The 14,970-nt window shown below is 69.2% G+C and overlaps 5 protein-coding genes across 5 annotated transcripts in view; 3 read left to right on the top strand and 2 right to left on the bottom strand.

Moving 5' to 3' along the window:
• Positions 1 to 259: 259 nt before the first annotated feature.
• Positions 260 to 5,050, top strand: MICPUCDRAFT_17536 (uncharacterized protein; the record flags this gene model as incomplete). The annotated part of the gene is made up of 4 exons (XM_003058822.1): positions 260 to 2,255; positions 3,204 to 3,744; positions 3,964 to 4,294; positions 4,403 to 5,050. 4 exons carry the CDS (start codon positions 260 to 262, stop codon positions 5,048 to 5,050), a joined length of 3,516 nt encoding a protein of 1,171 aa, XP_003058868.1.
• Positions 5,051 to 5,110: 60 nt separating this feature from the next.
• On the bottom strand, positions 5,111 to 6,713 carry MICPUCDRAFT_33531 (uncharacterized protein). The gene is made up of 3 exons (XM_003058448.1): positions 6,626 to 6,713; positions 6,194 to 6,246; positions 5,111 to 5,930 (listed from the first exon to the last, which is right to left on the bottom strand). Exons 1-3 carry the CDS (start codon positions 6,702 to 6,704, stop codon positions 5,292 to 5,294), a joined length of 771 nt encoding a protein of 256 aa, XP_003058494.1. The 5' UTR covers positions 6,705 to 6,713; the 3' UTR covers positions 5,111 to 5,291.
• A 1,300-nt stretch (positions 6,714 to 8,013) lies between these two features.
• MICPUCDRAFT_68176 (uncharacterized protein) lies at positions 8,014 to 9,917 on the top strand (the record flags this gene model as incomplete). The annotated part of the gene is given in 2 exon segments (XM_003058821.1): positions 8,014 to 8,786; positions 8,788 to 9,917. Coding segments are annotated over 2 exon segments (1,903 nt in total), but the record flags the coding sequence as incomplete, so codon positions are not given.
• A 696-nt stretch (positions 9,918 to 10,613) lies between these two features.
• On the bottom strand, positions 10,614 to 11,782 carry MICPUCDRAFT_3550 (uncharacterized protein; the record flags this gene model as incomplete). The annotated part of the gene is made up of 3 exons (XM_003058447.1): positions 10,614 to 11,080; positions 11,224 to 11,615; positions 11,679 to 11,782. Coding segments are annotated over 3 exons (963 nt in total), but the record flags the coding sequence as incomplete, so codon positions are not given.
• A 451-nt stretch (positions 11,783 to 12,233) lies between these two features.
• The window catches only part of MICPUCDRAFT_39784 (uncharacterized protein), a gene marked incomplete at both ends in the record, with an annotated part of 4,471 nt that continues 1,734 nt past the window's right edge, over positions 12,234 to 14,970 (top strand). The window contains one exon of the mRNA XM_003058820.1: positions 12,234 to 14,795. Coding sequence (XP_003058866.1) covers positions 12,234 to 14,795 — 2,562 coding nt within the window. The remainder of the gene's footprint in view (positions 14,796 to 14,970) is intronic.

Below are 14,970 nucleotides of genomic sequence, written 5' to 3'. Positions count from 1 at the left end.
ATCAAATGTTGAAACCGAGCGGTGGGTGAAACGGACGCCCCGCTGATGTTTCGGAGACGAGCCAGGCGGGGGCGCGCGGCGCGGCGCTTTTTTGCAGGCGAGAACATTTCGCGCCTCCACAGAGGAGAGACGCGGGACGCGTCAGGGCGCGCGCGATCGAACGCGTCGGACGCGCAGACGGCGAGCAGATCCATCGCACACGTCAGGAGACTCGCGCGCGGCGCCGCCCGAGCCCCCTAAACGCACGCCGTCTTCCACGATGCCGCTCGTCAATCGCCCGGTGGTGCGCGTCGGAATATGCGCGATGAACAAAAAAGCGAAGAGCAAGGCGATGCGCGAGATCTTGACGCGTCTGGAGAAGTACGGCGAGTTCGAGATCATCATCTTCGGGGACGAGTGCATCCTGCAGCAGCCGATCGAGGAGTGGCCGATCGTGGACGCGCTCATCTCGTTCTTCAGCGACGGGTTCCCGCTGGCGAAGGCGCAATCGTACGCGACGCTCCGCGAGCCTTTCGTCGTGAACGACCTCGAGACGCAGTGGGACCTCCTCGACCGACGCGTGGTGTATAAGACGCTGCAGGACAACGACATCCCGGTCCCGCCGCACATCGTCGTGAACCGGAACGATCCGGTGACGCGCGGGGTGATGCCGTCGCACGACGCGGTCCGCGAGGCGCCGCATTTCGTCGAGGCGGAGGACTACGTTGAAAACGACGGCGTGCGCGTGTCCAAGCCGTTCGTGGAGAAGCCCGCGAACGCGGAGAACCACAACATATGCATCTACTACCCTCACACCGTCGGCGGCGGGTACAAAGCGCTGTTCCGGAAGATTGGGAACCAAGCGTCGAAGTATTACCCCGCGCCGCCGCCCGGGGATAACAATCGGCCGTACTCGCTCGTGAGGCGCGACCAGTCGTTCATCTACGAGGACTTCATGTCCACGGGCGGCACGGACGTCAAGGTGTACACCGTCGGGCCCAACTACGCGCACGCGGAGGCGAGGAAGTCGCCGGTCGTGGACGGGCGCGTCCAGAGAGACGCGAACGGGAAAGAGGAGCGGTTCCCGGTGCTCTTAACCCCGGATGAAAAAGAAATCGCGCGACGCGTGTGCCTCGCGTTCGGGCAGATGGTCTGCGGGTTCGACCTGCTTCGCACGAAAGGCCGGTCCTACGTCTGCGACGTGAACGGGTGGTCGTTCGTGAAGAACAGCACGAAGTATTTCGACGACGCCGCGCTGTGCTTGCGGGCGATGATATTACAGGCGGTGGCGCCGCATCACAGCAAGACGATCGCGGCGGAGAGGGCGGCGGCGGCCACCACGGGCGAGGCGGAGGAGGCAGCCTCGCTTCTCGGCGGCGACCGCGACGATGTCGGCACACCAGGGAACAACAAGAAGGGGGAGAAGCACAAGGGAAAGAAAGAGGAGCTCCGAGCCGTGCTCGCGGTCATCCGGCACGGCGACAGGACGCCGAAGCAAAAGATGAAGATGCGCGTGAAGGACCAGCCTCTGCTCGACCTGCTCGCGCGGTGCACGCACGGACGCGCGCGGAAGCAGGCGAAACTGAAGACGCCGCAGCGACTGCAGGAGCTTCTGAACATCTGCAGGGAGCTGTACGCGACGAGGCTGACGGAAGGGCCGAAGAAGGACGACGCGGAAGAGGGGGGAAGAGGGCGAGAGGACTGGGACGAAGAGGTGGATCAGTGGAAGCAGGTGGTGTCCATCTTGCAAGAGGGCGGGCACTTCAGCGGGATCAACCGCAAGGCGCAGCTCAAGCCGCTGTCGTGGGACCCGATCCCAGAGAGCGAGCGCGCGCCGCCGGGGCCGGACGGGAAGGAGGGGCCCTCCGAGAAGGTCACGGAGGCGCTCCTGATTCTCAAATTCGGCGGCGTGCTGACGCACTTGGGGAAGAACCAGGCGGAGTTTCTCGGGAGAGATTTTCGCATGCGGATGTATCCGGGCGGGAATTACTACGACCACGGCAACGGCATCGCGGACGGCCTTCTGCGCCTTCACAGCACGTATCGACACGACCTGAAGATTTACTCCTCGGACGAGGGAAGAGTGCAGATCACCGCCGCGGCGTTCGCGAAAGGTTTACTAGACCTCGAGACGCAGGACGACCAGCTCACGCCTATTCTCGCGTCGCTCGTGAACAAAGACGCGAAGCTCTTAGACTTCGTCACGCACGAGGTCGAGGAGGATATCCTTCACGCGAAGCAGAAGCTGTACAACATCATGACCGAGGGGAAAGGCGGTCGGAGCGGGAAGACCGCGAGGGGAAAGGAGTACAGCACGTCGGACACGGCGCTGAACGACGACTTCGAACGCTCCGGCCCCGTCGGTTACGCCGGGAACAAGACCAAGCCGGCGATGTCCCCGATGCGGATCCCGTCGCCGCCGCACGGGTCGTCGCCGCGACGACGGTCCATGGACGGCTCGACCAGCCCCAGCGCGCCGGGCGGCGGCAGGAACGGCGCGGTGACGGACGAGATGCTCCTCGCCGCGGATCGAGAGAGGTCTCTGCGGTCCGCGCGCCGAGCGGTGACGAGTGCGGCGGCGAATAAGATGGCCGGGTCGTTCAAGAAAAAGTTGGACATATCCGTGCCCGGCGGCGACGGCGATCTGCCGACGGTGGAGGAGAGCGCGGACGCGTGGGCCGCCGCGGGCGCGGGCGCGGGCGGCGCGTCGGCGGCGTCGTCGAAGCATACCTCCGCGGGGGATCTCGAGGCGATCGGCGTCGACGCGGCGACGGCGGGGAAGGCGGAACGTCCGAAGCCGCGCTCGGCGCTCGGCGAGGGTTTAGGGTTGGCGAGTGTGGTCGACCTCCCGGAGCCGCCGGGCGTCTTCCCGGAGCCGCCGTCCCCGAAGGGCCCTCACGCGCCGAGGAACTCGTGGAACGCGGGCATGGCGAAGGAGGTGAGCAAGTCGCGCCTGTCCATGGGGCTCCCCGAGGACGTGGAGCCGTCCCCCGGCGGGTCCCCGAACTCGCCGCGCGGCGCGAGCGCCGTCGCGAGACAGCTCGCTCGTCTCAAAGAGAGCGCGTCGACGGACAGCCTGCTCAACGGCGGAGAAGACGTCGCGGACGACGCGCCGCGCGGCGGCGGCGGCGGCGGCGGCGGCGGCGACGGCGACGTCAGCGAAGGCGGCGGCGGCGGCACGGACGCGGAGGCGTCGTGCGATTCGAGCACAAAGTCCGTGGAAGGGTCGATCTCGCGTCGCCCCCCCGGCGTGCCCCCGGAGTCGCTCAAGCTGCTCCACATGATGGTCGACCTGATCCAAGTCCTGACGCGACAACTCCGCGACCAGTGCTTCGAACACGCGAACAAAAAGAGCGTCGGATCGCCTGGGGAGGCGACGTGGGTCGAAACCCTCGCCGCGCTCGCGCCGCGAGGCAGCCGCGGCCTCATCGACGCGCACGGCCCCGCGGGCGGGGAGTCGTTCCTCCTCATGCACGCGCGCTGGAAGAAGCTCGAGCAGGACATATATCACCCGAGGAAAAACCGGTTCGACATCTCGAAAGTGCCGGACGTGTACGACATGGCGAAATACGACGCGATTCACAACCCGCACCTGAACCTGGACGGTCTCGAGGAGCTCTATCGCGTCAGCAAGTGCCTCGCCGAGGGCGTCGTCCCGAACGAATACGGCACGCACCCGCCGAGTAAGCTTCGCATCGGCGGCACGATCGCGCACTCGCTGCTCGTGAAGCTGCTGCAGGACATGTTCACGACGAGAGAGGAGTCGTTCGTCGGGCTCCCGGGGTTCGGCGGCTCCGGCGCGAGCACGCCCCCGGAGCTCGCGGGGAAGGACGCGAAGGAGAAGCTCGAGCGGAGGTCCAATCTCGGTCCGGGCGGTGGGAGCGGGAGCGGGAGCGGGAGCGGCGGCGGCGGCGGCGGCGGCGGCGGCGGCGGCGGCGGCGGCGGCGATTCCTCCTCGACGACGCCCGCCGCCTCCGACGCGAGCGGCGGCCAAACTCGAACGTCGAACGACGGCGCGGGGGTCCCAGACCTCGCGGCGGACGGCGGCGCCGCAAAAGAAGAGTCCAACGACCCGAGGAAGGAGGACGAGGACGACGACCTGAAGGCGCTCAAGGAGGAGGAGGAGACGGAGCTCTCCACGACGCGTCTGAACCATAGATACGCCAACACCGTCGGCGTCAACTCGCCGCATCGGCACGTTCGGACGCGCCTGTACTTCACCTCCGAGTCGCACATCCACTCGCTGCTCAACGTGTTGCGGTACTGCAACCTCGAGGTCGCGCAGCGGATTCGGATGATGGAGCATGGCGCGTGCGTGAACGCGGCGAACGCGAACGGCGGCTCGCCGGGGCCGCCGCCGACGCATCCGAACGCTTCCGATCACGGCGGGATGCCGCCGTCTCTGCTGTCGCATCGTCTCGAGACCCTGGAGGGCGTCGGCGATTTGGACTACCTCACGCACATCGTGTTTCGAATGTACGAGTGCTTCGACGTCCCGGCGACGGACCCGAAGCGGTTCAGGATCGAGATTTTGCTCTCGACGGGCGTCGGGTTGGACCCTTTCAAACAAGACGTCATCGCCGAGTTTAAAACCGCCGCGGAGAACGCGAAGAACAAAGAAGCCGAGGCGAAGAAACCCAAACGCGGGAGCATCGACGGCCGGGAGACGGAGTACAAGCTTCCGGTGTTGAAAAAGTCGCCGATCCACAACGATCGCGCGTGCGTGAGCGCCGCGGAGGATAAGAAGGGCGCCGCCGCCGGCGCGGCCAAAGAGGATGGCAAAGAGACCCCGCTCCCGGCGGAGTACCTGACGTTGAACGCGCTCGAGACGTACCTGTGGAAGTTTCGCCGAAAGTACCGCGACGGCGACGCGCGCGGGTCGGACCCTAACGCGTATCAGTCGCAGTCCGAGTGGTCGTCGCCGACAAAGCTCGCGAGCGACGGGTCTGCTGGCGTCGGCGGCGGGAACTCCGTGAAGGCGTCCCCCGCGGTGAAGGAGAAGAAGGAGAAGAAGGAGAAGAAGGAGAAGAAGGAGAAGCGGAAGAAGGCGGACGACAGCGACAGCGACTAGTCGACTCGGCGAGCGTCCGGCCGCGCGGCGCGGCGTGCCTCTCTCTGATCGATTCGATTCGATTCGATTTTGATTTTCTTTTTTTTCACATGCGCTCTATACACATGCACGCACAACAAGCGCTCGCCTGCCTCGTCGCGTCCCGCACCCGACTATCCTATCCATCCACGATTTTCTCCGCTCTCCTCTCGTGTTGAAATGCCTCTCCTCTCGCCCTCCATCTCCCGTATCCGTCTCCATCTCACTCCTCCCCGTCGCCTTCGTCGCCGTCCGTGATGTCGCTCGTCCAGAGCGTCAAGTTGTCCCTCAGAAGCTGCATGATGAGCGTGCTGTCCTTGTAGCTCTCCTCGCTCAGGGTGTCCAGCTCCGCGATGGCGTCGTCGAACGCCTGCTTCGCGAGCGCGCACGCCTGCTGCGGCTTGTTCTGAATCTCGAAGTGAAACACGGAGTAGTTGAGCGCGAGGCCCAGGCGAATCGGGTGCGTCGGCGGCAAGCCCTTGTCCGGGGCGTCGTCGCGCGCGATCTCGCTCGCTTGCTCGTACGCCTCCGCGGCGAGCCCGGCGACCCTGGCGCGCTCGTCCGAGGCGAGAAACTCCGCGAGGTAACGGTAGTAATCGCCCTTCATCTTGTGGTAGAACACCTTGCTCTCGTCCGACGCCGCCGGGGTGATGAGGTTATTGTCCAGGATGCTGAGAATCTCTCCGCAGATGTCGTTCAGCTCCTTCTCTACTCTCCCGCGGTACGACTTGATCTGCGCGCTGTTCGCCTCGTGGTTCTTCACGCGTTCCTTGTCCTCGTTTGAGGACAGGATGCGCCACGACGCACGCCGCGCGCCGATGACGTTCTTGTACCCGACGGACAGCAGGTTGCGCTCCTCGATCTGACGGGGAGAGAGAGGAGGGAGGGAGGGCGGGCGGGAAGAGGGCGGGATGATGAGAGGGAGGCGCGCGAGAGAGATGGATGGATTTCGCGCTGACGGATGGATTTGATCGATGGATTTGATCGATGGATTTGATCGATGGATTTGATCGATGGATTTGATCGATGGATTTGATCGAATGAACGATGAAGGACGAACGCGAGCGTGAATAATATAATGTCACTTCGGCGGGTCGGTCGATCGATCGTCGCGACGGGACGCACCGAGAGCTCCACGGCGTCGAGCTTGCACAGGGCCTTCATGGACTCGACCATCTCTGTTGAGCGTTCGCGGGACGAGGGCGAGGAGGGGGTCAGACGAGTCGCGGGCGTGGACGCGCGCGCGAAGACGGCGGTCGCGATCGTTCCGCGGAAATGCCGCTTCGCGACGACGCATCGCGAGTTTTCGACGCTTCGAGCGCGCGCGGGGCACCTCGCGGCGCGAGGCGACGCGACGCTCCGCGCCGCGACGCCGCCGCGGGTTCGATCTCGCCGCGCGCCGCCGCCGCGAACGCGCGCGCGGACCCCCGGGGGGGCGCGCGTGCGGTCGCGCCAGGGCGCGAATCCGACGCCCGCGATCGAGCGAGGGTTGGCACCGCGTCGAATTCAATAAGCCGCGTGCGCGCGCGAAAGCGCGACGACGAACGCCGAACGCACCGTCGTAGCGCTCGGCCTGCTCCGCGAGCTTCGCCGAGTAGACGAGACGCTCACGCTCGGTGAGGGTTCCGTCGGACATCGTGTCGCGTGTTTGGGGGTTTCGTGCGTCGCGCGCGCGTCAAACAGTGCTTCTCCGCGTCGAGGGATGCACGCGCGACTCGCATCGCGCGTGTACAGTTATTTCGATACCAGAAGAGGTTCCCTGGAATCTGCAAGACGAAAAATAACAATTTTGGGAGTCATCCTGATGTCGTACGAGGCGCGCGAGATACGGCGCGTCGGCGACGTCGAGACGACGCAACACGATGATAACACACGCCGCCCGCGCTATCGACACTCGAGCTCCTCACTTCTCCGGGGTGTCGTACAGCCCGTCGATCGTCCCCGCCGCGGAGGACCTCCCCGCCGTCGTCTTCTTCATCTTCTCCTCGAGAAACGCGCGACCTCTCGACAGCTTGCTGTCCACGGAGTCCGGGGTCGTCCCTCCGGGCGTCGCCTCGGGCGTCGCCGCCGCGGCCGCGGTCGCTACCTCCTCCCCCTTCTTATCATCCTCCTCCTCCGCGCGCTGCTGCTGCTGCTGCTGCTGGAGCCGTCTCTCCGTCGCGTGCGCGAACGTCGCGGCGCGTTCCTCCCGGGACTGCGGAGGCGGCGGCGGCGGTTTAAGCGGCGGTTTCGCCGGCGACCCCGCGGGCGACGCCGGCTGGCTCCTCGACCGCTGCGGCGGTAACCGCGCGCCCAATCCCGCGGGGGTGGTCTTCGGCGGCGGCGACGTCGCGACCGGCGCGGGAATCGCGAAGGACGACGGCGCCGCCTCGCGCGCGGATTCTCCGCCGCCGCCGCCGAGCCTGCGCCCCGCGCCGCCGCCGCCGCCTGAACCGCCTGAACCGCCGCCTGAACCGCCGCCGCTCCCGAACGCGTGCGTTCTGACCCTCGATATCATAGCGTTCATCGAGGAATCTTCCCGCGCGGGTCCCGCGCCCGCGTGGACACCACCCCCGGCGTTGAACGCGTCGTTCGTCGTAGGCAGCCCCGGCCCCGCGGCGGCGCACGACACGTACCCCCGCGTCCTCGTCACCGCGTCGAAGACGCTCAGACGCTCGATGCGCGCGAACGTTTCAGGGTCCGAGGGCATCACGGCGTCGAGCTTCCCTCGCGCCCACGCGACGCCGACGCCGATCGCGGCCGCCGTCTCGAGCTTGTTCGCGCCGAGGAACGAGAGGACGACGAAGGTCGCGAGGGGCGTAAACGTCGTCTTAATCTGAAACATCCCGAACACGCTCACGACGCCGTCCCTCCCCGCGGTCTGCGCGCTGCGCGTCATCAACACGACGAACGCGACGACGATCCCCGGGCCGCTCGTGAACGCGGGGGAGAAGACGCCGCCGAAGATGGGCGAGAAGAAGAGCGCCGCCGCGCACGTGGCCGCGTTGGTGAGCGCGATCGAGACGAGAAAATACGACGCGACGCGCACCGTCCCGCGCTCTTGCTCCCACGCGCTCGCGACGCGGTGCAGCGCCAGCGTCAAGAGCGCCGCGCTCAAGAGCCCGGGGACGTACAAGATGGAGAGGAACAGACGCCAGAATTGCATCCGGCGGAGGATGTCGTGCGGCGACGCGCAGACGAGATCGTCGAACCCGAACGGATTCAGGAGGACGCTGACCCAGACCGCGGCGATGAGGTGCCGCGTGAACGCCGGCGTCGCGTTGAAGCGCTCTTGGAGCTGCGTCGCGAGCGTCATCGGGGGTGCGCGTACTGTATGGATGGGGGTGAACGCCGGCGGCGACGACGCGACGCCGCGCGCGAGGGGTATCTCGTGCTTCGAATGGGATTCCAGTCGCACTCGATCGATCAGATGCTGTCAATCATCATCAAGTTTCGTCTCGCCGCCGCTCCTCGTGAGACCGGGGCGCACGCGGGTGGCACGGCGACGCGCGCGCGATGCGTCCGCTCGTCGTGGACGCGCTGAACATCCTGACGTACTTCCTCCCCTTGGACCTTCGAGGGGAGTGCGACCCGTGGGCGATGATGCGCGCGATGAAAGCGCGCGTGGACGCGTTCCTTCGCGCGTGCGAGAACGCCGAGATCGCCCCGCACTTCGTCATCGACGCGGGGTGGCAGAGCGACGAAGCGGCGGCGAAGTGGACGAAGCGACGCGAGGCGGAAGTCCGCAGACACGAGCGCAGGATACCCCTCAGCGCGGACACGTTCCTCGCCGACTTTCTCCGCGCGGCGAACGCGCCGGTGTACATGGTGGACGGGAAAGACGGCGACGACGTCGCCGCGAGGCTCGCGCACGAGCTCGGCCCGGACAGCCTCGTGCTGAGCGCGGACCGCGACATGTTTCGATACGAATCGTTCCTCACGAACGCGCGCGAGAGGGTCAAGGCGGACTTCGCGTACGTCGCGGTGCCCCGGGGGAAGAGTCGCGCGGGCGCGAGCGGCGGCGGCGGCGGCGGCGGGGGGGGCGGACGCGCGTCCGGCGGCGGCGGCGCGTCTTACGCCATCGCGTTCTACTCCGCGCCGCCGGAGAACCAGGTCGTCAAGCCCGGGTGCGAGCCGCGGGGGTTGTCGGACACGCCAGAGTACGCGCCGGAGGAGTGGCGGCGGCGGCGGTGTAAGATCAGAGCCGCGCTGGACGCGATGGAGACGGAAGAGAGGGAGGGCGGCGGCGGCGGCGGCGGCGGCGGCGACGGCGACGGCGTCGGACCGCGACCGCCGCGAGGGTACGTGCGAGGCGCGTGCTCGCCCGAGACGCGGCGGCACGGCAACCTCCACGGCATCGCGCGCGCGCTTCGCGTCGCGACGTATCGACGTCTGGGAACCACCGCGAGGGCGGTGTACGAGCGATATCCGGAGTGGTGCGCGGAGGCGGACGGCGTGCGGTGGGAGAGCGGTCGCGTGCTCTTGTCCGACGCGGAATCGGACGACGCGGAATCGTCGGAGACGTTCGACGCGTTACGCTCCCCGCGCGCGGCGCTGGAGTGGCTGACGAGGAAGGACCCCGCGGTCGCGGCGGGTCGCGGCGGCGACGACACGATGCGCGGGTTCTCGAGGTACGCGCTCGTCGCGGAGCTGTTCGCCGCGATCGATCACGACGCCGACGCCGACGCCGACGCCGACGCCGACGCCGACGCCGACGGGAAAAAAAATGGCGGCGTGCTCGGAAAGCTTCGAGAGATGTGCGGCGGTCGACTCGACGCCGCGAACGAGAGCGCGCGCGCCGCGCTCGAGATGGGCGCGTACGTCGCGAAGCTCGAGCTGAGGTGCGTCGAGCGCGGGTGCGGCGCGGCGTTTTTCGTTCCGGAAGGCGAGAGGAATTTTCTCGTCGAGAAGGGGTACTCGCTTCCGAAGAGGTGCCGCGCGTGCAGAAAGGAGAAGAAACGCGCGGGGCAGAGTCCGAGTCCGAGTCCGAGTCCGAGCGCGAGCCCGGGGAGAGGGAGAGGACGCGCGGCGGGCGCGAGTCCTTGTCCCGGTGGTCGAGGGCGCGGGCGGGGTGGACGCGGGCGCGGCGCGGGGACGTCGCCCGCGTCGACGCCGTCGCCGTCGCGTCCCGACGCGAAGCCGTTCGCGCTCTCGCCGCCGAGGACGCTGCCGCCGTCGCCGCCGCCGGCGGCGAAGACGACGACGACGGACGCGGACGACGCGACGCGCGCGATGGCCGAGCTCGCGATGAAGTAGCTTCACACACGCTAGAGGAAACCTCAGCAGACGTCCGAATAGATACCGTAGCCGCGTCGAATCGTACCGAACCTAACGACGCTCGTCACGCGACCGGGACGACGACGGTGGAATAATCCCACACCCTCAACGCGTTGGTCGGGCCCTCGTCCGCCGCCGCCGCCGCCTTCCCCTCCTCGTCCGCGTCCGCGTCCGCGTCCGACTCGGACTCGGACTCGGAATCCGCGCGCGATCGAAAGTGCCTGCACCCCGACACGGACGCCCCCCTCGGCACGCCCCCCACCACGCCGTTCCCGCCCGCCGGCGCCGGCGCCGCGAAGCTCGCGCCCGGGTGAAACGCCCAATCGCTCACGACGTCGCTCGCGCCCCGCCACGCGCCCGCCTCCTCGCCGGTCGTCAGGTCGTACGCGCGCAGCACGCCGTCCTCGCCGCCGGAGACCAGATGCCTCCCGCACGGCTCGACGTCGAACCCGATGCGCTGGTTCGTCATTCGCGCGCGGCGCCGCATGCGATACACCGCGCCGCCGCCTGATCCGCCGCCCGATCCGCCGCGAACGTCCCAGCACAGCATCGCGTCGTCTCGCCGCGCGGCGGTGTAGAGATAGCACCCGCACGGCGACCAACGCGCGTGCGTCACGCCGCCGGCGTGCCCGCTCAGGACCGCGATCCTCTCCCCCGTCGCCTCGTGGTAGATCCCCACGGTCTTGTCGTACGACCCCGCGGCGAGGAGCGCGTGAGGGGACCCGAGCGGGGACGTCGCGAGGCACGAGAGAAGGCCTGCGTGGGTGAAGCGATCGGTCAGTCGAACGTCTTACCGGTCAAACGTTGAAAGGGAAGCGCGGGTGAAGAGTGACGACGGGAAAAGTCCTCAAGGAACGGCGTGCACCACGCGAACGGGGTCGTATGGGAAGCAGTCTCACCCGTCTGTCCGCCGCCGGATCCGCCGGATCCGCGTCGTCGTCCGTCGTTCGTCTTCCACTCGTCGCAATCCCGCCCCGGCCTGGACGCGTCCCAGACGCGAACGCGCTTGTCGTACCCCGCGAAGATTCGCGCGCCGTCGCCGCTGAACGCGACGGCGCACGCGGCGACGGGCTCGTCCAGGTGATCGTACGCGATGTACGACGCGCAAAGCGATCCGGTGACGGCGTCCCAGAGGTGGATCGGCGTCGCGCGCGACGTGGACGCGAACACGCACGTGGCTTGGTCCGTCGCGGTCATGCGCGGGTACCACGCGTAGTCGTGCACGCTCTCGTGCTCCTTTATTCGCAGCGCGGGCCACAGCGCGTCGTGATGAGGGACGACGCCGTCGCCGCTCGCGCTCGTAGTCGCGTTCGTCGTCGCATCGCGCCGATTCGTCGCGACCGCGCGCTCGCACGCGTCGGGGTGCACGTCGTACACCCTGAACGTGTTGTCCTCCGCGCCGCACGTGAGCAAGCACACGCCGTCGGGGGACCAACGCACGCGTTTCAGGTGGTTATCGTGCGGCGTCGACGCGTCGCCGTCGCCGCCGCGCGCGCCGCGGCGGCCGGCGGCGTGCGCGAACTCCGCCGTCATCGTCAGCGACGCGACGGGCCCGGAGCGCGCGGCGGGGGAGACGTCGAGGGCGTGGAAGCGCGACGGGCCGGCCGGCGCGTCGTCGCGCGTCTCGTCGTCCGCGGCGTCCGCGGACCCGGGGTCGGGCGGGGGGTCCGAGGACGTCATCGCGCGGAGAGAGAGTGAGGAGGCGAAGCGCGCCGGCGACGATGTGCACATTATTTATTGCGTTGTTGCTGTTGCTCTGCCGCGCGCCGGGAACGGAACCTCCGCGGTTTTCAAACTGGTATCGAAGCTCAGTATCAACCTGTGCGAGGAGCGCACTTTCAAATCGGCACTTTCAGAACGTCGTAGCTCGGGGGCTCGTCCCAGAGCGACGCGCCGTCCGGCGGGGAGGATGGCGCGCGCGGTGGAGCCGCCGCCGGCGCCGCGGACGCGCGTCCCGGACCGCGCGGGGACGGGGATGAGCGACGCCGAGGACGCGACGAGCGACGCCGCGGTGAGGACGCGCGCGCTTCGAGGGCTCTCGATCGCGCGTTCGAAATTCGACGGCGAACGCGACGACGACGACGACGACGACGACGACGGCGACGACGACGGCGGCGGCGCGGAGGAAGACGACACGACCGCCGCGCGGCGCGTCGCGCGCGCGAACGCGCGCTTCGCGCTCGCGCCCGCGTCCGTGCTCGAGGCGCCGCCGAGCTTCGGAGGTCTCGGCGCGGGCGCGCTCCCGCCGCCGACGCCGACGACGACGACGACGACGACGGGGCTCCGATCGCTCGTCGGCTTGCCGTCCCCGGGCGCGCTCGCGCCGGGGCACGACGCGGCGACGCGTCGAGGCGCGCTCGCGGGCGGCGACCTCCTCCCGCTCCCGCTCCCGCTCCCGCTCCCGCTCCCGGCGGCGAATGATGGAAGAAACGACTCGTTGTCGTGCGTTACCGATCGATCGCTCTTCGGCGCGTTGAGACGCGCGCGTCTGCCCGCGAGCGACCGCGCGAGCGTGGACGTGCGGTTGACGCTGCCGCCGTGGGGCGAGGGCGGCATCCGCGCTGGCGAGGACGAGGACGAGGACGAGGACGATGGCGGCGACCACGACGAACGCGACGACGCGAGCGAGGCGGCGGCGCCCGCGCCGGGGACGCCGGAGCGGTCGTCGTCGACGAGAGACGAGGAGAACGAGGAGGAGGAGAACGATCGGGACCGAACGATGAAAACGCCGGAGGTGGGCTCCGTCGCGTGGTGGACGACGCTCGCCGCGACCGACGCGATCGCGCGCGACGCCGTCCTCGGCTGGGACCTCCTCCCCGCGGAGCGCCCCGCGTGCGGCGCGTTTACGTCGCAAGGCGAGCGCGCGTTCAAGGGTGCGTACGCGCGGCACGTCGCCGCCGCCGAAAAAGGCGTCGATCGACCGCCGAGCGTGGCGACGGAGGCGGAGGTGGTGCACGCGACGCGCCGCGCGCTCGCGGGCGGCGCCGCGGCGGCCGCGGCGCTGCGCGAGACAGCGTCCGCGTCCGACGGCGACGGCGACGCGGCGGCGCGGCGTTTCAGGCTCCCCGCGTCCGGCGCGAAGGCCACGGGCGCGGCGTTGGCGCCGCTCGCGGACGCGGCGGAGAAGCGACGCGACCTCGAGGCGTTCGCGTCGCGGTGCGCCGCGTTCGCGACGCGCGACGACGACGCCCCGGGGCTCGTGACGCAGGCGCTCGGGACCGCGGTTCGAGCCGTGCTGCGGTCGCACGCGGCGTCGCTGCAGTCGCTTCCGGGCGCGATCGAGGCGCGGAGGCGCGCGGAGCGCGAGCGCGGCGCGCCGTTGGCGGCGGCGTACGCCCTTCGCGGCGGAACCACCGGAAAAGAAACTTACGACGGAAAAGAAAACGACGGAAAAGAAAACGGCGTCGGCGACGGCGCGACGCTCCTCGAAGCCGTCGCGCACACGCGGCGGATCCGCGCGCAGCTCGACGTCCTCCACGCACTGTGCTTCGACGGCGACCGGCGAGAGCCGCTGAGCGGCGCGGAGTACCTGCGACGGCTGACGCGCGCGTGCGCGATCCCCGGATGGTCCGCGGATCCGTCCGCGCGGCCTTTGGTGCGGTATCTCGCTCGAGCGGCGGCGAGACCGTTCCTCGCGCAGCTCAAGACGTGGCTCCTCGACGCGACCGTGGACGACCCCCGGCGCGAGTTTTGCGTCGCCGCGAGCGACGTGTGGGGCGCTTCGAGCGGCGAGCTCGAGCGTGGCGCCGCGGAGAGCGGGGTGATTCGATGGGCGAGCGCGGACGACGGCGGCGACGACGTCGCCGCCGCACGCCTCGTCGGCGAGACGAAGGACGAGAAGCTCGCGTCCGGGGCGAGTAAACTCCCGCCGTGGGAGGGCGGCCCGCCAGGGCGGACGTCCGCGAGCGCGCAGCATCGAGGCGCCGACGCGGTCGAGGCGGCGTGGTTGCGCGAGAGCGACGGCGAAGGGGAGGACGAGGACGAGGACGACGCGCGCGCGTCGATCGCCGCGCCGCGCGCGCGCGCGCCGCATCCGCTGCTCGGCGGCGCGGAACGCGTCGTCCTCGCGACCGGGGTGCAGCTCAGGGTGTTGCAGCGGCTGCCTCAGACGTCCGAGTTCGCGGCGTTCGTTCGAAACACGCTGCTCCGCGAATCGAACGACGACGACGACGACGACGACGAAGCCGGCGCGTGGACGCTCGCGTTCGACGCGCGCGAGTTCTCCGCCGTCGCCGCCCGCCGCGAGCGCGATCGCGTCGCGATGGAACGCGCCGCGAGCGCGTGCCTCGACGCGATGGCGTCGACGCGCGCGGCCGCGAGCGCGCGCGCGGACGCGCGGCGACGCGCCGCGCGAGCGGCGGTACGCGCGAGGGAGCTCGAGAAGGAGGCGCTCCTCGCGGAGGGACGCGAGGCGTTGCTGACGGACTTTGAAGAGCGCATCGCGGCCATCGTCTCCAGGCGCGAGCGGGAGGTGTTCCGACGCGAGCGAGCGTCGAGGTTGAACGCGCGCGGGAGGGAGATCGTGGACGCGAGACGGGCGGAGGACGAGGCGCTGATTCGCGGCGAGCTCGCGCAGAGGCTGACCGGGGGCGGGTGGGCGGGATGGAGCCGCATGATCGGCGGCGGCGGCGGCGGCGGCGGCGGCG

This window comes from Micromonas pusilla, assembly GCF_000151265.4.
Source record: "Micromonas pusilla CCMP1545 genomic scaffold MICPUCscaffold_5, whole genome shotgun sequence".
Lineage (NCBI taxonomy): Eukaryota > Viridiplantae > Chlorophyta > Mamiellophyceae > Mamiellales > Mamiellaceae > Micromonas > Micromonas pusilla.
Note: the sequence above shows the minus strand (reverse complement) of the source record. Positions and strands in the feature narration are given on the sequence as shown.